The sequence below is a fragment of the Phacochoerus africanus genome, chromosome 8 (assembly GCF_016906955.1).
Source record: "Phacochoerus africanus isolate WHEZ1 chromosome 8, ROS_Pafr_v1, whole genome shotgun sequence".
Taxonomy (NCBI): Eukaryota; Metazoa; Chordata; class Mammalia; order Artiodactyla; family Suidae; genus Phacochoerus; species Phacochoerus africanus.
Genome location: NC_062551.1, coordinates 96765028 through 96786160, shown reverse-complemented (window position 1 = coordinate 96786160; position 21133 = coordinate 96765028). Strand labels below are relative to the sequence as shown.

The 21133-nt window shown below is 43.6% G+C and overlaps 2 protein-coding genes across 3 annotated transcripts in view; one reads left to right on the top strand and one right to left on the bottom strand.

The window, feature by feature from the left end:
• AFG3L2 (AFG3 like matrix AAA peptidase subunit 2) overlaps positions 1-1362 on the bottom strand; it is a 31061-nt gene extending 29699 nt beyond the window's left edge. The window contains exon 1 of one of the 2 annotated variants that reach the window (XM_047793660.1): positions 1108-1362. In XM_047793660.1, coding sequence (XP_047649616.1) covers positions 1108-1224 — 117 coding nt within the window. In that variant the 5' untranslated portion in view covers positions 1225-1362. The remainder of the gene's footprint in view (positions 1-1107) is intronic. The other variant, XM_047793661.1, reaches the window with a different exon arrangement.
• A 187-nt stretch (positions 1363-1549) lies between these two features.
• PRELID3A (PRELI domain containing 3A) overlaps positions 1550-21133 on the top strand; it is a 51187-nt gene continuing 31603 nt past the window's right edge. Inside the window, exon 1 of the mRNA XM_047793653.1 lies at positions 1550-1698. The gene's annotated coding sequence lies outside the window, so the exon portion shown is untranslated. The remainder of the gene's footprint in view (positions 1699-21133) is intronic.

Sequence of the window (21133 nt, the reverse complement as noted above, 5' to 3'; positions counted from 1 at the left end):
ATTTTTTTCCTCAGATACCTATGCTAAAATCATTCAAAGAATAATACATATAAAAGAAATTAACTTTAAATTTAGAGCACCTCGATTTGGAGAATTAGCTTTTCTGTTTGACTATATGAGTACTTTTTAGTTGCTTTATCTTCGGTTTTACTCCTCTGAGAATTACACCTAAGAACAGATATCTCACACATCAAATTCTTTTCCCTAGGAACCTCACTGGAAAAACTTTTACCAGCCGCACAAACCTAAAGGAAAATGTGTCTTCTCAGAGTCCCTTGTAGGTAGCAGAGTAATGCCCTGGTGTCCCCACCCACATTTTCAGGGAAGTACCAGGGAATATGTGTCTGGGGCCTACAAGAGACTTCCTTACACCTCAGCACCGATTCACCGACACTAGGTGCCACTCGAAAGAAAGGACTTTTAGGTAAGATTCCTCCATAAAAATTTCAAACTCACAAGGCAGATCTCTACCTGCTTACTGCATGTCAATAGTCACTAGGAGGGATTAGAGCAAGGAAAGGCAAAGAAATGGACGCAATGCAATAAACGGGAAAAGGCCTAGATAGAGCATGGCAACTCAGAGTAGGAAAGAGGGGATAAGGAGGCTCCGAGGAGGAAACGTCAGGAATGCAGGTGCTATCACCGCCTTTTTATGTGGAGAGGCTGCAAACACTTCCTCAAGGGCAAATGGAGAGTAAGCCCCCGGCTAGGGTCCTGCCCACCAGCCCCCGCGCCTCCGTATGCGGTCGGGGTCAACCTGCGCGAGGCGAGATTCGCCAGGGGCACAGCCGACGTGGGCTACACCGCCGGACAGCCCTGCACGGAGACTAGGGCCTCGCGGCGACAGAGGGGACACCGTTAATGACCCATCACTAGGCATTGGGGTCCTCCCGGCGCCAACCGCAGGCTGCAGTGACGGACACACCCCCCGGGGCGCAGGGCTCCGGCGGGACCGGCTCCCACACGCTCTGTTCCACCGGCCTTCCGGGCCCAGAGCGGCCCCGCCGCTCCGAGGCCCTTCTCCACCCGGGCCCGGTGACCTTGACGCCCGGCGCCGGGCCGGAAGCGAGTTACGGGCCGGAAGCGGACCGGGGGCGCGGAACTCACCGTCTGCAGGCAGAGCCGTTCGGTGGGTCCCGCGCGGCCGCCAGGCACGAGCGGCGGGGGCAGCCCGCGGGGCCGGCAAGCACCGCGGCCCCACAGCAGCAGGCAGCGGTGCGCCATGGCTGCCGGCGCGCCTCTTGGGCCCTGGCGCGGACTGGAAAGCAGCCTCGATGGCCCGTCAGGATCCGAACGGAGGCCACGGGAGGGCTCGCCCGCGACCCCACGCTCTCCTGACGTCCTTTCGGGCCCCGGCGCGCTGACGTCAGCCGTACCGCGGCGTGCTCTAGGGCCCAGGGTCGTGGCTCCACCCCCGCAGCGTCCGGGACAGGCCGGAGGCGGGGTCTAAAGGAGGTGCTCAGAGGGTGGTGGGCGGGGAAGGAGGCGGGGCCTAAAGGAAAAAGGGCGGAGGGCCAGTGCAGCGCAGCGGGCGGAGCTGGAGGCGGGGCCTAAGGGCGGAGCCTGGGGCAGGTGGGACACTTGCAGTAACGCCGCGCGTGCTGGAGCCCCGAGGCTCGCAGAGGCTGCTGAGGTCCCCACAGGTGGCCCCTTACTTCAGGCTGAGGCGTCCTGGACCCTTTGGGCGTCTCTCTCTAGGTAAGTCCCTCATGGAGTGTGTTCTTGAGGGTGTGTTCAGTGGCGCCTTCTCCGCAGCAGCACCGCGGTCGGCTCTGTCAGCTGTGCGGTCCGTCTCTGGACGATGACCCTTCCTGGACAGGACAGGTGCGCCTGCCGAGGGCAGGGGCGGAGGGCTAGAGCAGACTGGGGGACGCGTCTGGGCGGCGGCGGGATGACCCGCCTGGCCAGAGGCCGGGTCCTCATCACCTCCGGGGCACAGCGGGAGAGCGCCGGCCGGGCGGGTTCTGAGGGCGCGGGGATGGCGCGGGAACGGCTCTGGATCTTGCTTCCCTTATGCGCCTCCCCGGGGCGGGGAGTTTTGCTCCATTTTTGGTCTTTTTTTCTTTTTCCTTTTTTCCTGTGGCATATGGAAGTTGCCTGTGCCGGGAACGAACCCTCACACCTGCCGCAACTTCGGAATCCTTAATGAGCTGCTCCACAGCAGGCATTCCCCTTTTGGTTTCTCCGCTCTGCCTGGGCGTCGGGTGCTTGGTGGGCACTGTTCTGGTTAATTCTGTTGTAATGAGGGCATAACGAGCAAATGTTACTTCTCTACTTCCCGCCTTTCTTTGTCTCTGGGACCCTTTGGGAGCAGGATGTACGGTTTCCTCACACACTCATGCCTCCCTTCTCTCCTCATTTCTGGCTAACTGCCTGCTTTAACATTTCCCCCTTCCCCAAGGAGCCTGGACCCTTAAATTTTTTAAAAAATCAAAGAGTCCATGGTCTGTTTTCTGTAGCTGCTTTAAGATGGAGCAGGGGCTTTGTCCCTGTGTGTGGACAACTGCGTGTGGGGTCCAGACCATCTTGCCATCTGTCAGAGATCAGGGTCTTGGGGTCACTGACAGTGGCAGAGATGGAGAGTAGTGAATATTAGGAGGTTACAGCCCTGTCCAGTGGATGTTGATAATGCCCATCTTCATGGCGGGACGGGTTGAAATCCCTGGCCTACCATTATCTACAGGTGAAACTGTTGTAATCTAGAAGAAACAAGCTTAAAAAGCAGGTTTAAAAGGCAGAGAGCAAAAATCAGTACAAGTATTATTGTGATCAGAGGTCCAAGTAGAGGTAGAAAGCAGATTATGTTTGGTAATACTTCTCTGACTTGGTCAGTGTGGAGTCAATGCTGGGGTTACCCTTCGCAAAAAACCGTGTAGCCATTAAGCCTGTTCATGTATCTTTTGTATGTCTTCTTCCACCTGGCCAGTGGTGTTAATACAGGTGCAACATGTTTTCTTAATTATGGCAGTACCGCTCCCTGCTCAGCTAGGAGGTAGCCCAAGGTCAGACCGTTATCCATCACCACACTTGCTAGGGAGTTGAGGAAGGTGGAAAGTGCATTCCCTGTGGTCCTGGCTGGAGTAGACAGAGTATCTGACAAGTCACAAAGCGTCACCTCCTGGCAGGCAAAGCCTCCTCATGGAGCCACCAAGCCAGTGGCAGCTCCAATTCCTGCCAGGACGAGGCCAACTGCATGCCTGAGCCAGGGATGAGAAATGGAAATATTATATATGGATATTCTCACAGGAGCTAAAAAGACAAGGGTACAGGATTCTATGGTTAATCTTTTATGTATGCATTTGTAGCCCGTGGCTCAGAGGGAACTCACATAGTTGGCACCCTGCAGCCATTTTTTCGGGTGGCTGCAGATAATGAGATATCCCCTCAGAGCACAAGGCCGCATCTGGGATCTGTTTGCCTGAAGAAGCTGGCTCTGCCAGGTGAGGTTGGGGTCTGCTGAGTAAGTATAGCTGGGGCTAAGTGGCCTTGCTTGGATCCCTTCCTTGGGCAGCTGGGTCTTATTTGAGGGAAGAGGCAGTCACAGCATATTTTGTGGAGGAGGTGGAGTGCCCCCTTTTTAGTTTCCAAGACAGGGGTAAGTCGTGGACTCCTAGGATGCCAAGAATGCCAGACATACCAATGGGTGAAATTCTAGGTCCTATCTAGCTCTATTAAGTTCCCTTTAGGTGTCCCCCAATTGTATTTAATAGGGGTATCTTCGAATAGACCTTTAACATATGGGTTGTGTCATGTCTCTGAAGATGGCTATAGGATTGTACAGTCTTAAAAGTTTGAGTATATGGTCCCCATGGGTTTTTAAAAAAAAGGCAGGGTGCTTTCCCAGTCATGTTAACATGCATGACTGAGGATAGGTTAAAGTTGGTCCAATTGACCTCGAAGAGAAGCCCTTCTATGGGTGGTTCCCAAGACCAGTGGTACTGGTTAAGGGTGTTGGCCAAGGCTGGGTAGAAGATGGGGCACCTTGGGGCTCCATGGGGTGTGGTGAGCAGACCCAGCAGTTAGTAAGGTTTTATTTTCCCTATGGAGTTGCCATTCCATCCCCCTTGTGCGAACACCCAAGGGAAAGGGAGAGATGTCGTGAGAATAATGACTCCATGGTGGTGGCAGTGAACTAGGAGTGAACGGTCCTCTTTAAACCCAGCGTGGACAAAGGAATTTCTTTCCTGGCAGGGGGAGGTTGACCAAACTCGTGAAATATAAGAGAATAATAGCAAAAATGGCCAGTCCAACACACTAAATCATTTTACTTCTGCTAATGATGTGTGTATATATTCAACTTTGGTCTTGTTGATTTTTAAATAGGAGTCTCAGGTCTTTGGTGGGCTCACAGGTCTATCTGGAGGTGTCTTCCTGTTCATAGCCAGGGTCCTGTGTAAACTCAAGAGGAACAGGCTTGATGCAGGACAGGTGGACTCACCTGTTGATCCCTTGTAATTTAACTGCAGTAGGGGGCTGAGAAGGACCTGGTTAACTCCTTCCTACTTGGGCAGTAATTGATCAGAGGGGACCATTCTCTCCATGTTTTTAGGAAGAAAAAAATCTCCCAGCTAAACCTGAACGGGGTCAGTTTTCTGGCTGGTAGCCAGCAAAACCTGATTTCTATACTCTGAAATTGCTTTTTTGGACTTGTCCCAGATTAATTAGGTACTTAATAAGCTTACTAGTTTCAGTATCCACCAAAACGTCCAAGGACAAACAGGGCCTACCTACAGTCATTTCAAAGAGGCTGAGTCTTAGCCCTGTTTTAGGTGCCACTTTGATTCTCAGAAGTGCTAGGGGTAAAAAGCTGTGTCAGGATTCTTTTTAAAGTTTGGCCCTTTCAGGGTTTCTGTTGTGGCTCAGCAGAAACAAATCTGACTAGTATCCATGAGGACACAAAGTTCGATCCCTGGCCTCATTCAGTGCGTTGTGAACTGTGGTATAGGTTGCAGATGCAGCTCAGATACTGTGTTGCTGTGGCTCTGGTGTAGGCCAGCAGCTACAGCTTCAATTTGACCCCTATCTTAGGAACTTCCGTATGCCTCAGGTGTGGCCCTAAAAAGATTTAAAAAAAAAAAAAAGCTTGGCCTTTCTACCTTTCCTGATGATTGAGGCCTCCAGGCAATGTGGGGGTGGGAGCAAATGCCTAGGGCAGTATAGATTTGTCTTAACCCTAGCTGCAAAAGAGACCATAGAAGTCTGAACTGAGTAATTATTTCTTTTCATAATGCCTTTATTATTATCTCCTGAGCTCTCTCTTGTCCGTTGGAAAGGTTTCTGCTCATCCAGTAAAGTGTCAAGAAAGACTGTGAGGTATTTATATCCTTGAGCAGACAGCATCTAGGTAAATCCTATTTGCCACTGCTCCCCTGGGTAGGTTCCTGTTCTTTGGACTGGCTGGGGGAGATGTGGAGGCCTTAGTTCCCCTCCCTGGGTTATTATGGTAACATATATTGCAGACCGTTGTAACCTCTAGGATAGTCTGAGAAAGGCCTATGCCAAAGATGACTTTTTCCCCCAGGATAATCCAAGCATCCCTCCCCAGATGAGAGAAGTCATGGGGTGATTTTAAAGTTTTCCATTGTAATGCTCTGGGCAGCATTATTGTTTGTTCCTTAATCCACCAGCCATCAGGGCCCTTTTGGTACCCCCTACTTCTAACCCACTCTAGCCCCTTGATTATGTCCTGGGATGGCAAAAGATGGCTGAGGGTTCATATATGAGAGAGTAAGGTGGCTTGAGTTGAAGGGGTTTTAAGAGCTATACCCTTACTGTCTTGTTGGCCAGGTTGTTTTCTTTTATTATATTTGAGTTGCCTTTCTCATGTCCTTTGCAGTGGATAACTGCCACCTCCTTAGGGTCTTGTGCTGCCTCTAGGAGTTCTAAAAATCTCCAGGCAGTGCTGGATTGAGGAGCCCCATGCAGTCAGGAGTCCCCTGTGCTTCCAAATGTCAGCATGTGCATGTAACACCAAAAATGCATACTTTAAATTTGTATAGGAGTTCCCGTTGTGGCTCAGCAGTAACACACCCAACTAGTATCCATGAGGATGCAGGTTCCATCCCTGGTCTTGCTCAGTGGTTTAAGGATCCGCCGTTGCCTTGAGCTATGGTGTAGGTTGAGACATGGCTCAGATCCTGTGTTGCTGTGGTGTAGGCTGGCAGCTGCAGCTCCAATTTGACCCCTAGCCTGGGAACTCCTATATGCCACTGGGTGCAGCCCTAAAAAGACAAAAAATTTTTTTATAGATATCGATCCTCTTGTCTTTTCCTAGCCTTGAAGCTTGAGCTAGGGCTGTCAGCTTGGCTTTTTGTGCCAAGGTTTGAGGTGGCATGGCACCAGCTTCTGTGATCTTATGTAGATCTACTATGGCATCCTGCCTTCCTGGCGCTGACTTGTATGTAGCTACTTCCATCAGTGAACCAGACAGCATCAGAGTTCCCAAGGGGCTGGTCCCTAAGGTCAGGTCTGCTAGAGTACACCTGTTCAATGGTCTCAGTGCAAGAATGAGAAGATTTCTCTGGGATTTCTGTTGGCATAAGGATGTCTGGATTTAGGGTCTGAAATACCTACAGGTCACTCTGAGAGAGTCAAGAAGTAGGGCCTGATATTTTCTAAGGTGGCCTCTAGTCAGCCTTTTCTGTTCCTTAATTTCTAATACTTCTGCACCTGCTGTGGGATCAGTACCTCTAGGGGTTGACTCATGGTGAGTGTTGTAGTTTCTTGAACCAGTAGGGCTGTGGCTGCTGTGGCTCTCAGGCAGCCTGGCCATTCTGAGGCCACTGGGTCCAACTGCAGGGAAAGAGATGCCACTGGCCAGAGGATTGGTCCTACCTTTTGGGTGAGTATTCCCACAGCTATTCCTAGTTTTTCTGAGGTAAACAGAGTTAAGGGCTTATTTAGATCTGGGATCCCTAGGGCTGGGGCACTAACGAGGGTATTCTTAATTTGGTCAAATGCCCTTCGTAAATTGCCTGTCCCCTCTAGAGATTCTGTGTCCATTCCCTTTGAGGCCTTGTATAATAGTTTTGCCATGAAACCAAACCCAGTGATCCAGATCCTACAAAATCTGGCCATTCCTAAGAAGGTTCTGAGCTGGTTCTTCGTATGCGGTAGTTGTAAGTGAAGGATTGCCTCCTTAGTGGGTCATAAGGGCATGCTTTCCTGGGCTTAGAATATGTCCAAGGTAGATGACTCTCTGGGAGAAAATTTGGGCTTTCTGTGGAGCCTAAGAAATTGAGGGCCTGTACAGTGTTTTGGTCTTAAGCTTCCTTTGAGAAGTTGCAGATAAGCAAGTCATTTACATATTGTAATATCCCTGTCTCTAATTTTAGTTCTCTAAATTCCTTTGCTAGGGCATTGCCAAACAGGTGCAGGCTGTCCCAGAAGCCCTAAGGAAGGACAGCCCTGGTGTATTTTGGGGTCATATTGGTGTCTGGTTCAGTCTCTTCAAAAGCAAACAGATATTGAGAATCGAGGTGAAGAGGGCATGTTTAGGATCAAGGACTATTAAACCAGGCTGTATCCTCAGGGACCTGAGTAAGTATTGTGTATGGATTGGGAACAATGAGATGAAGAGGAATCACAGCTTCATTAATGTTTTGAAGATCTTGGACCATTCTGCATTCCCCATTTGGTTTGAAGACAGGTAGGGTTGGAGAATTACAAGGAGATTGGTGTGGTACTAAAAGCCAATATTTGATGATTTTTTTTTTCTTTTTAGGGCCTCACTGTGGCATATGGAAATTCCCAGGCTAGGGATTGAATCAGAGCTGCAGCTGCCTGCCTACGCTACAGCAATGCCAGATCCGAGCTGCATCTGCAACCTGTACCACAGCTCACAGCCATGCCAGATTGCTAACCCACTGAGGCCAGGCACTGAACCCACATCCTCATGGATACTAGTCTGATTCGTTTCTGCTGCACCACAGTGGGAACCTCCTTGATGAATTCTGAGATCTGGGTTTGGAGGCCTCATTGAGCCTCTGGTATTATAGGGTATTATTGCGTGAAAGGGAAGTTATTAGCCTCCTTTATGGTGTTTTTCATAGGAATAGCAAACTTTGCCCATCCTGAGATTCCCTGATCCCAGACCTGTGAATCTATGAGTTTTTAATTTTGGAGGAATATTTTGGTCTGAACTGTCCATGTCTTGTATAATGCATAATCCAGCCCAAAATAGGCCTTGGTTTTGGTTTCCAGGGAGAGTAAGAGTTGCCCACCAAGGCTGAGAGAAAGTCTCTTCCCAATAATGGGCTAGGGCATTCAGCCTCAGAAAATTGGGAGTTATGAGTCTTTCCCCAAGTGCAATTTGGGTGGAAAAAAGAAGCTTTGGCTTTCCTTCTATCCCAACAATATAGCAGGTTTCAGGGACAAGAGGCCCAGTGTGAGATGTCAGGACAGAGTAAGTGGCTCCTGTGTCCACTATAAACTTGACAAACTTACCTGACATGTCAGCACTCGCCCCTAGTTCCTCCTGTCTTTTCAGGAGCCTTGGGAGGTCCCAGATCCCATCAATCAACCACTGCCATGATGGAGCTGGGAGCATTCCTTTCTCCAGTGGCCCATCTTCTCACAGAGTGGGTATGGCATCTTGGATGAAGCCAGGACCTGTTTCCTGGGCATTTATTGCTCCATTTTTCGGGACTTCTTTACCTGGCAGGGATCTTCTGGGAGTAACTTTGGGGTGACAAGGAGGTGGATTAGGTCCTGCCATGACGGCTTCCAGAAGCCTGGCTTACTGAAGGTCCCTTTTTTTAAAAAATTTTTTATTAAAGTTCAGTTGATTTACATTGTTGTGCCAATTTGTGCTGTAAGCAAAGTGACTCAGTCATATATATATATATATATATATATATATATATACACATTCTTTTTTTGTATATTACTTTCCATCATGGTTTATCCTAGGAGATTGGATATAGTTCCCTGTGTTATACAGTAGGACCTTGTTGTTTATCCATTCTAAATGTAATGGTTGGCATCTACTAACCCATAACTCCCAGTCCATCCCTTACCCTCCCCCCTTGGCAATGACAAGTCTGTTCTCTGTCTGTAAGCCTATTTCTGTTTTGTAAATAGGTTCATTTGTGCCATATTTTAGATTCTAGATATAAGTGATATCATATAGTATTTGTCCTTCTCTTTCTGACTTAATTCACTTAGAATGATAATCTCTAGTTGCATCCATGTTGCTGCAAATGGCTCTTTTTATGGCTGAGTAATATTCCACTGCATACATGTACCACATCTTCTTAATGCATTCATCTGTTGATAGACATTTAGGTTGTTTCCACGTCTTGGCTATTGTGAATAGTGCTCCTGTGAATATAGGCACTCATGTATCTTTTTGAATCATAGTTTTGTCCCAGTAGTATGCGCAGAAGTGGGGTTGCTAGAGCATACGGTAATTCTGTTTTTAGTTTTCTGAGGTAACCTCCATACTGTTTTCCATAATGGTTGTAACAGTTTACATTCCCACCAATAGTTTAGGAGAGTGGCATTTGATTTGCATTTGCATTCTCTAATAATTAACAATGCTGACCATCTTTTCATGTTGCCTACTGCCCATCTGTATGTCTTCTTTAAGTCTTCTGCCTATTTTTCAGCTGGTTTTGTTTTTTTTGTTGCTGCGTTGTATGAGTTTGGTTTTTTGTTGTTGAGTTGAATGAATTGTTTGTATATTTTGGAGATTAAGCCCTTGTTGGGTGTAATATTTTTTATGTGTTGTTGAATTCAGTTTGCTAAAATTTTATTGAGAATTTTTGCAAATTCTCGACAAAATTCATTAAAAGTAATTGACCTATAGTTTTCTTTTTTGGTGGTATCTTTGGTTTTGGTATTAGGGTGATGGTGGCTTCATAGAATGTCTTTGGAAATGTTCCTTTTTTGATCTTTTGGAAGAGTTTAAGAAGGTTGGGTATAAGTTCTTTTTATGTTTGGTCTTGGACTTTTGTTTATAGGAAGTTTTTTAAATTACATATTTAATTTCATTTCTAGTGATTGGTCTGTTCAAATGATCTGTTTCTTCTCGAATACAGTTTTGGTGAGATGTATGTTTCTAGAAAGTTGTCCATTTCTTCTGATTGTCAAATTTGCTGGCATATAATTGTTTGTAGTATTCTCTTTGAGTTTTTTTGTATTTCTGCAGTATTTGTTGAGATTTCTCCTTTTCCATTTTTTTCTTTCTTTATTTGGGTTCTCTTTTCTTCTTGGTGAGCCTAGCCAAAGGCTTGTCAATTTTGTTTACCCTTTCAAAGAACCAGCTCTTGGTTTTACTGATTTTTTTCTATTGTTTTTTAAATCTCTATTTTATTGATTTTTTTTCTGATCTTTATGATTTCCTTCTGCTGCCTTTAGGTTTTGTTTTTTCTTCCTTTTTCTAATTTTTTTAGGTGGTAGGTTAAGCTGTTGATTTGAGATTTTTCTTGTTTTTTTGAGGAAGACCTATATTTCTATAAACTTCCCTCTTAGAACTGCTTTTGTGACATCACATAGTTTTTTTTTTTGTTTTTGTTTTTGTTTTGGTCTTTTTAGGGCCACACTTGCAGCATGTGGAGGCTCCCAGGCTAGGAGCTGTAGCTGCTGGCCAATGCCAGATCCAAGCTGCATCTGTGAGCTACACCACAGCTCACTGAGCAAGGCCAGTGATCTAACCTGAATCCTCATGGATGCTAGTCAGATTCGTTTCCACTGAGCCATGGGAATTCCCCATAGATTTTTAATGGTTGTGTTTTCATTATCATTTGTCTTGAGGTATTTTTTAATTTCTCTTTTGATTCCTCATTGACCCATTGGTTTTTTAGTAGCATGTTGTTTAGTCTCCATGTAGTCAGTTTTTTCTCATTTCTTTTCCTGCGGTTAATTTCTAATTTCATGCCATTGTGGTCAGAGAAGATGCTTGGAATAATTTCTATATTCTTAAATTTGTTGAGGTTAGTTTTGTGCTTTAGTATTGGTCAGTCTTTGAGAGTGTTCCACATGCACTTGAAAAGAATGTATATTATGATTTTTTTAAATGTAATGTCCTAAAAATATTAAGTCTGACTTTTCTATTGTGTCATTTAGGATCACTGTTACCTTACTGATTTTCTATCTAGAGGATCTGTCATTGATGTGAGTGGGGTGTTAAAATCTCTTACTCTTATTGTATTCCCATCAATTTCTCCTTTTATGTCTGTTAGTATTTGTTGTATGTATTTGGGCGATCCTGTATTAGCAAGTGTAATATCCTCTTATTGAATTGATCCTCTTATCATTAAACAGTGTCCTTCTTTGTCTCCCTTCCTTCCTTCCTTCACCACATGTGTGGTATATGGATGTTCCCAGGATAGGGGTCAAATTGGAGCTACAGCTACCAGCCTATGCCACAGCCACAGCAATACCAGATCCAAGCTGCATCTGTGACAGATACCACAACTTGCAGCAATGCTGGATCCCTAACCCAATGAGTGAGGCCAGGGATCGAACCTATGTCCTCATGGATACTAGTGGGGTTCATTTTTGCTGAGCCACAGTGGGAACTCCCTTCTTTGTCTTTATGGCCTTCATTTTGAAGTGTATTTTGTCTGCTATGAGTATGGCAACTCCCACTTTCCTGTCATTTCCATTCTCATGAACTGTCTTTTTTCCATCCCCTCACTTTCAATTTATAGGTGTCTATTTCCCTAAGGTGAGTCTCTTGTAGGCAGCATGTTGTAGGCTTTTTATTTTTTCAATCCAGTCTGTCACTCTATGTCTCTTGATTGGAGCATTCAGACCATTGATGTTTAAGGTAATTATTAATAAATACATATTTATTGCCATTTTAAACCTTGTTTTCCAGTTAGTTCTATGTTTCTCCTTTGTTCCTTTTCTATTTTTTTGGTTGGATGGTTTACTTTTATGCTTGTGTACTCTTCTTTTTAGTTTTTATGAATGTATTATTTGGTTTTGATTTATGGTTGCCCTGTTTTTCAAGCAGTTATCCCCTTCCTATATCTGCATGTTTCAGCCTGATAAGTCCTATAGGCTCACACACATACTAAAAAAAAAAAAAAGTCAGAATTTCTTTGTTTCCCCACAATTTATAATTTTGACTTTTTTTTACATCTTTGTGTTTATCCTTTTGCTATTCTTTGTGTTTATTGTTGCTTTTACAAATAGGTGTTTTTTTTTTTCCTTTTAGATTTGTATACTGGCTTAAGTGGTTACTTTCCAGTTTTGATTTCCTCTCCCATATCTTCCTTCTTCTTTCCTATTTAGAGGAGACCTTTCAGTATTTCTTTTAGAATGAGTTTAGTATTGCTGTATTCTTTTAGCTTTTGTTTGTTGGTGAAATTCTTTATTTCTCCTTCTATCTTAAATCATAATCTTGATGTGTAGAGTATTCTAGCTTGCAAATTTTTCTCTTTTAGAACTTTGAATATATCTTACCACTCTCTTCTGGCCTGTAGTGTTTTTTAATAGAGAAATCAGTTGATAACCTTATGGGGGTTCCCTTGTAATTAATTCCTTGTTTTTCTCTTGCTGTCTTTAGAATCCTCTCCTTATCTTTTACTTTTGCCATTTTTATTATGTCTTGATGTAGGTCTGCTTGGGTTCATCTCGTTGGGACTCTCTTTTATTCTTGTATCTATTTCCTTCGTCAGATTTGGAAAATTTTCAGCCATAATTTCTTCAAATACATTTTTTTTTTGTCTTTTTGCCATTTCTTGGGCCACTCCTGCGGCATATGGAGGTTCCTGGGTTAGGGGTTGAATTGGAGCTGCAGCTGCCAGCCTACGCCAGAGCCATAGCAACGCAGGATCTGAGCCGCGTCTGCGACCTACACCACAGCTCACGTCAGCGCCGGAACCTTGACCCACTGAGCAAGGGCAGGGATCGAACCCTCAACCTCATGGTTCCTAGTTGGATTCGTTAACCACTGCGCCACGACGGGAACTCCTTCAAATACATTTTCAATCCCTTTTCTCTCTTTTTCCCCTCTTTCTGGGATAAAGGCATAGATTGGCATGCTTTATATTATCCTATAGATCTCTTTCATTGCTTTTCTTTCTTTTTTTCTTTCATTTGGCTTTCTGTCTGCTGTCCTGATGGGGGTGATTTCTATTATTATATCTTCAAAGTCATTTCCTCTGCATTATTCATTCTGCTGTTCAGTGCCTTTAGCTCAGCTTTCGTCTCAGCAAATGGGTTTTCTAATTTTTCTTGGCTCCTCCTTATAGTGTCTAGTTCCTTTTTAAAGTAATCTGCATTAATGTTAATAGCCATTCTTAATTCCTTCAGTGTTTTCATTGCCTTCTTTTTGAACTCAGGGACTCTTAGACTGCAGAGATCTGTTTGCCTGTTTTCTCCTTCAGGAGGATTCTCCTGTTTTTTGGTTTTTAAACTGGGAATGGTTCTTCATTTTGTTTATATTTTTCTTACTCTGGGAGTTTAGGGGAAACAGTTATCTACTGCTGTCTTGGATGGCTCTTTATATGTGGGAGCATCCATGGGTAGTTTATGTGGGTTTACTCTCCTTTTGGCATAAGGGCTGCTTTTGGTTTGGGTGCTTGCTGTCTCTTTCTTCAGTGTATGCAGGCCATCATTCCTTTGATGAGGGGCTGCAGGTGCATGGCCTACATGTGATTCGAAGGAGATGGAGGCAATGGATGGTACCTGGTTGTAGGGCCCTTGGCCTTGGCAGTGACCCTCAGGGAGGTGGGGGTCACCTAGGGCCCTTTGGCCATGGCAACGGCAGGGTGTCTGTTCCCAGGGAGGTGGGGCCGATGGGCAATGCTCAGTTGCAGGTCCCTTCCTGGGGTGACTGGGGTGGCACACAAGGCTTGGTCATGGGACCCTGAGTGGTGGTGGGCCTTGCCCGCCTCTGGAGTCTGAGGTAGCTGTGGCACCTACCACCTGAGAGCCCGCATGCACAGAGAAAGAAGTTGCTATGGCCGTTCCCCTGCTCCACACTCCCCAACAATGGCACTTTGCTTCCCTGGTGGCCCAGGTCTCCTTCTGCACACTGCTCCGTAGCCACCGCATGCTGTCTCACACAGCCAACCTTCCAAAGCCTGAACCTCAGCGCCCAGCCCCCACTGAGTGTTAGGTTGGGATATGCCAGGTGGTGGTACCAGTTGTCTGTGAGGATCTATTTCTGCTTTGCCCTCCTTAGGCTGCTGTGCTTTTCTTTGAGGCTTTGAGGCTCCCACTTTGCCCAGCTGATCTCCCCACCAGTCAGGGGGCCTCCCAGGGTGTGGGATCCTTTCCTCTGTCATAGTTCCCTCTCAGGAGTGCTGGTCCCATCCTGATTCCTTTTGTTCTCATCCCTCCCTCCCTCTCTCTTTCCCTTTTGTTCCACCCAGTTATGTGCCCTTTTTGGTGATCTGAGGTCTTCTGCCAGCATTCAGTAGATGTTCTGTAAGAATCATTCTACGTGTAGATTTTTTTCTTTTTGATGTGTTTGTGGGGAGAAGGTGAGCTCCACATTGTATTCCTTTACCACCTTCATCCCGGGTCCTAAAAATCTTAAAAGCAGCCAGAGAAAGAAAACATATGCATATAGGAACAAAGATAAGGATGACAGCTTGTGGGAAACAATAAAAGCCAGAAGACTGGAAGCTCTCCTATGGTGCAGTAGGTTAAGGACCTTGCTTAGTCACTGCAGCAGCTTGGGTCACTGCTGTGGCACAGGTACAGTTCCTGGCCCAGGAACTTAGATGTGCCCAGGTGCAGTGCCCCCACACCCAAAAAAGCCAGAAGACAGTAGGACATCTTTATTATTTTCATTGTCAACTGAGAATTCTTTAGTGAAAATATCTTTAAGAAACAAAGGTAAAATAAAGAATTTTGCAGACATACAGTAGCTGAAAGAATCACAGGAAGTTCTACTAAAAGAAATTATAAGAGTTCCTGTTGTGGCTCAGTGGGTTAAGAACCCAGCTAGTACCCATGAGGATGCAGGTTTGATCCCTGGCCTCATTCAGTGGGTTAAGGATCTGGCACTGCCACAAGCTGTGGTATATTTCTCAGATGTGGCTTGGATCTAGTATTGCTATGACACAGGCCGGCAGCTGCAGCTCCAATTCAACCCCTAGCCTAAGAACCTCCATATGCTGTAGGTAGAGCCATAAAAAGACAAAAATAAAAGAAAGAAATCATAGAAGCCCTTTGAGCAGAAAGAAAGGTGATCCCAGACAGAAATCAAGATCTACACCAAAGAAGGAAGAGCTGGGAAGGGTAACCAAGTGGGCAAAGACTTTCTTATTATTTAAATCTCCTTAAAATATATTATACTGTTACTTATTTACATAGGGGTAAAATGTATGACAACAAGGAGTTCCCACTATGGCATAGTGGCTTAAGGATCTGGCATTGTCCCCGAAGTGGCTCCAGTTACTGCTGAGGCACAGGTTTGATCCTCGGCCCAGCACAGTGGGTTAAGGCGCTGGTGTTGCTGCAGGTGTGGCATAGGTCACAGCTGTGGCTTGGATTCAATCCCTGGCCTGAAAACTTCCATATGTTGCAGGTGCAGCCAAAAAAAAAAAAAAAAGTATGACAACAGAAACAGAAAAGCCAGAAAGTGAAAAAATGGACATATAGTTTTGTAAGGTTTTTGTGATGTATGTTGAGAGGTATTTATTATGCCACAGTATTACACTGTGAAACGTTAAAGGTGTTATTGTAAAACCTAAAATAACAGCTAAAACAATACAACAGAATTGTAGCTAAAAAGTCAATAGAGCACATGGAATGGAATAATAAAGAATACTATATAAGAAGAAAAAAAAAAGGATGAGGAGTTCCTGTAGTGGCACAGTGGAAACAAATCCGACTAGGAACCATGAGGTTGCGGGTTCGATACCTGGCCTCACTCAGTGGGTTAAGGATCCGGTGTTTCCGTGAGCTGTGGTATAGGTCACAGATGCGGCTCAGATCTGATGTTGCTGTGGTGTAGGCCAGCAGCTGTAGCTCTGATTCGGCCCCAAGCCTGGGAACTTCATATGCTGCAAAAATTAAAAATAAAAAAAGAGGAGTTCCTGTCGTGGCGCAGTGGTTAACGAATCCGACTAGGAACCATGAGGTTGCGGGTTCGGTCCCTGCCCTTGCTCAGTGGGTTAACGATCCGGCGTTGCCGTGAGCTGTGGTGTAGGTTGCAGACGAGGCTCGGATCCCGCGTTGCTGTGGCTCTGGCGTAGGCTGGTGGCTACAGCTCCGATTAGACCCCTAGCCTGGGAACCTCCATATGCCGCAGGAGCGGCCCAAGAAATAGCAACAGCAACAACAAAAGACAAAAACGAAAAAACAAAAAAACAAAAAAACAAAAAATAAATAAAAAAAGGTGAATTTATCAAGAAAACATAACATAACAATCTAAACAGTTTTGCACCCACTATAAGAATTTTAAAATGTATGGAGAAAAAACTGATCAAAGTGCAACTTCAAAATTTTATTTAGGGCTGCATCCTCAGCATATCGAAGTTTCTAGGCTAGGGGTTGAATTGGAGCTGCAGCTGCCGGCCTACGCCACAGCCACAGCAACAACAGATCCAAGATGCCTCTGAGACCTACACAGCAGGTCTCGGCAACACCGGATCCTTAACCGACTGAGCAAGGCCAGGGATCAAACCTGTGTCCTCATGGATGCTAGTTGGGTTCATTACTGCTGAGCCACAGTGGGAACTCCCCAACTTCAAATTATATTTGGAGTTTTTAAATCCTTTTTTCAGTAACTGATAGAACAGTTTGAAGATACTCAGTATACAGAACACTTGAACAGTATGGTCAACCAACTTGACCTATTTCACATTTGCAGAAGGCTGCCCACAACAACACAGAATACACATTATTTTCCAGTGTATATGGACATATATCAAGATAAGCCATATCCAGGGAAATAAAAAAATTAAAAGGAATAAAATCATACAAAGTATTTTCTCTGACATAGTGGAATTAAGTTGGAAATCAATATCAGGAAAATACTTGGAAATTTAATAATGTACTTTTAAATAACCCATGAGTCAAATAAGAAATGAAAAGGGAAGTTATAAAGTATTTCATACTGAAGAAAATTAAAGAACATCAAATCCTGTGAGATAAAGCTAGAGCAGTAGTTAGAGGGATTTTATCACACTAGGTGCTTGTATTAGAAAAGAAAAAATTATCAGATCAATGATCTCAGCTTCTACCTTAAAAAACTAGACAAAGAAGAGGAAATAAGATCCAAGAAGAAAGAAAGAACAAGATTAGAGTGAAAAATCAATGAAACCTGGAGTTCCCATTGTGGCTCAGCAGTAACGAACCCGACTAGTATCTACGAGGATGTGGGTTCGATCCCTGGCCTGGCTCAGTGGGTTAAGGATCTGGCATTGCTGTGAGCTGTGGTGTAGGTTGCAGATGTGGCTTGGATTCAACTCCTAGCCTAAGAACTTCCATATGCTGCAGGTTTGGCCCTAAAAAAAAAAAAACAAAAAACAATGAAACATAAAAATGAAAAGAGAGGGAGAGGGAAAGGGAGAATGAGAATGAATGAAACCAAAAGCTTTGAGAACATCAATAGCTAGACTGATAAGGAAAAAAGAAAGAGGACACAAATTGCCAGTATCAAGTATGAGAGAGTTGATATCACTTGACATTCTACATACATTTAAATGATAAATTGCATTTTATGAACAACTCTGGGCCAATAACTTTGACTACTTAAATGAACTTAACAAATTCCTTATAAGATACAAGTTGCCAAAACTCACTTTTCAGATAATCTGAAAAGCCCTACATCTATGAAAGAAGTTGAATCTGTAGTTTAAAACCTTTCCCCAAAGAACACTCCTGGCTTGGATGGCTTATCTGAGAAATTCTACCAAACATTTAAGGAAGAAATAATACCAGTTCTACAGAAAATTCAAGTGAGGAAGTACATCTCAATTCTTACTATGAAACCAATATTATCCTGCTATCAAAACTAAAGACATTAGTAAAAGAAAAAAACTACAAACTAATATATCTCATGAACATACATGGAAAAATTCCTAACCAAATTTTAACACATTAAGCCCAACTTTAGAGAGATCATTCTATTTCATGACCAAGTGGAATTTATCATAGCAATGAAGATTCAAAAATCAGCAGAGTAATTCATCACAGTAATAGATTAAAACATAAAAATGGTGTCATCTGAACAGGTGTGGAACAAAAACATTGATAAAATCCAACATCTATTCCTGACCAAAAAAAAAAAAAAAAAAAAACCTCTCAGCAAACTAGGATTATAAGGAAACTTTCCCAAACTGATTTTTTTTAAAATGATGAAAAACTTAGAGCTATCATGATACTTAATAGTGAAAGACTGAATGTTTTCCCCCTAAGATTCAGGACAAAGAAAGAATGTCCACTCCTACCACTTGTATCACAGTTTTTAAGGCAGATTGGAAAGGAAGGCATAAAACTATGCATGGCTGACATAATCATCTATGTAGAAAATCTGGTGAAATTTCCATAAAAGCTATTGGAATAGTTGAGGTTAGTGGGGTTGCAGTATATAATATCAATATGAAAAAAATCATTTGTACCCCTATATACTACCAACAATTTAAAGTTGAAATTTAAAAACAATTCCACTTATAATATCAAAAATATACATGAAAAGGGATAAATCTGACAAGATACGTGAAAGACTTTATTATGTGTTCCTGCAGTATTCATATTTGAAACCCCAACCTCCAGTGCGACTGTATTTGGAGATAATACAATATCCCTTATTAATATACATGAAAAATCCTCAACAAAACATTAGAAACCAAAGCCAACATCATATCTGAAGGACTATACATCATGACCAAGTGGGATTTATCTCAGAATGTCAGGTTAGTTCAACATAAGAGTCAGTCAGCGTAATACATCATGTTAATAGAACGATCTTTTAAAAATCATATGATCAAAAAAAAAATCTGTGGCGTTCCCATTGTGGTACAGTGGAAACAAATCTGAATGGGAATCATGAGGTTGTGGGTTCGGTCCCTGGCCTTGATCAGTGGGTTAAGGATCCAGTGTTGCCGTGAGCTGTGGTGTAGGTCACAGACAAGACTTGGATCTGGTGTTACTGTGGCTGTGGTGTAGGCCAGCAGCTACAGCTCTGATTAGACCCCTAGCCTGGGAACCTCCATACGCTGCCATAGGTGTGGCCCTAAAAAGACAAGAAAAATAAATAAAAACCATATGATCATCTCAATTGATACAGAAAAGTCATTGGACGAAATCCAGCACCATTTCATGAGAGAAAACACTTGGAATACTAGGAAAGGTAACTTCTTAAACATAATCAAGGACACTTCTGAAAAACCCACAGCTAACTTCTTCAGTGGCGAGAGACAAATCTTTCCAAGATCAAGACCAAGACAAGGCTGCCCACATTTACCACTACTATTTAACACTGTACTGGAAGTTCTAGTCAGATCAATTAGTCAAAAAGAAATATTAGGCATCTATTAGAAAGGAAAAAGTAAAACTATGTGTATCCACAGATGACATGATACTAATTATAGAAAATCATAATCCTTTGAAAGTTAATAGAATAAAGTCAGCAAAGCTGAGGATACAAGATTAAAACACAAAATCCGTTGTGTTTCTGCATACCTGCAGTGAACAGGTATGCAGAAATTCAGAAAAGCAATTCCATTTACAATAGCATCCAAAAGAATAAAATAGCTAGGAATATAGTTAACCTAGGTGGTAGGAGACATGTACACCTAAAACTAAAAATACTGCTGAAAGAAATTAGGATAAAAAAATTAGGACATCTCTTATTGATGAAGTGGAAGATTTAATATTGTTAAGATGGCCGTACTACCTGAAGCAATCTATAGATTCAGTACTCTCTCTATCACAGTAATGACCCTTTTTTTTTTTTTTTTTTTTAAAGAAATGGAAGGCCAGAGTTCCCATCGTGGCTCAGTGGTTAACGAATCTGACTAGGAACCAGGAGGTTACAGGTTCGATCCTTGGCCTTGCTCAGTGGGTTAAGGATCCGGCGTTGCCGTGAGCTGTGGTGTAGGTTGCAGATGTGGCTCAGATCCCGAGTTGCTGTGGCTCTGGTGTAGGCTGGCGGCTACAGCTCTGATTAGAGTCCTGGCCTGGGAACCTCCGTATGCCACGGGTGCGGCCCTAGAAAAGGCAAAAAGACAAAAAATAAAAATAAAAAGAAATGGAAGGCTCATTCTCAAATTATATGGAATTGCATAGGGCCCCAAATAGCCAAACAACCTTGAAAAATAACAAAATTAAAGGACTCATACTTCCCAATTGCACAACTGCAATCAAAACTGTGTGGCACTGGCATAAGGATGGACACAGACCAGTGGAATAGAAATGAGAACCCAGAAATATATCTATACATCTATGTCCAATTGATTTTTGACCAAGGCACCAAGTCCATTCAACAAGGAAACAACGGTCTTTTCAGCTAACAGTGGGGAGAACTATATATCCACATGCAAAAGAGTGACCTGGAACCCTCAGTGAGAGAGAATTTTGCTAAGCAACCCAGAAATACCCCTCCTAGGTATATACCCAAAATAATTGAAATGGAGTCTCTAACATACTTGTACATCAATGTTCATTGTAGCATTATTCACAATAGACAAAAGTGGGAACAACCCAAGTTATATCAATGGGTGGATAAACAAAATACGGTCATATACAGACAATGGAATACTATTTGGTCATAAAAATTAATGAAGTTCTGATACATGCCACAACATGGATGAACTTTGGAAACAGTATGCTAAGTGAAATAAGCACTAATTGGATAAATATTGTATGAATCCATGTTGAAGAAATATCTAGAATAGGCAACCTCACAGAGACAATAAATTAAAGATTACCAGGGGGCTGGGAAGAGGGAAATGAAGACTGTGGCCAACAAGAATATGAAAAGAATAGACCTTCCTGTGTAGCACAGTGGGTTAAGGATCCAGCATTGCTGCAGCTGTAATGCAGGGTGCAACTGCAACTTGAGATTGATCCCTGGCCTAGGAACTTCCACATGCCACAGTTGCAGGCAAAAAAAAAAAAAAAAAGAAAGAAAAAAAATACGGGAGTTCCCATGTGGCTCAATGGGTTAAGGATCTGACATGGTCACTGCAGTGGCTCAGGTTGCTGCTGTGGCGTAGAT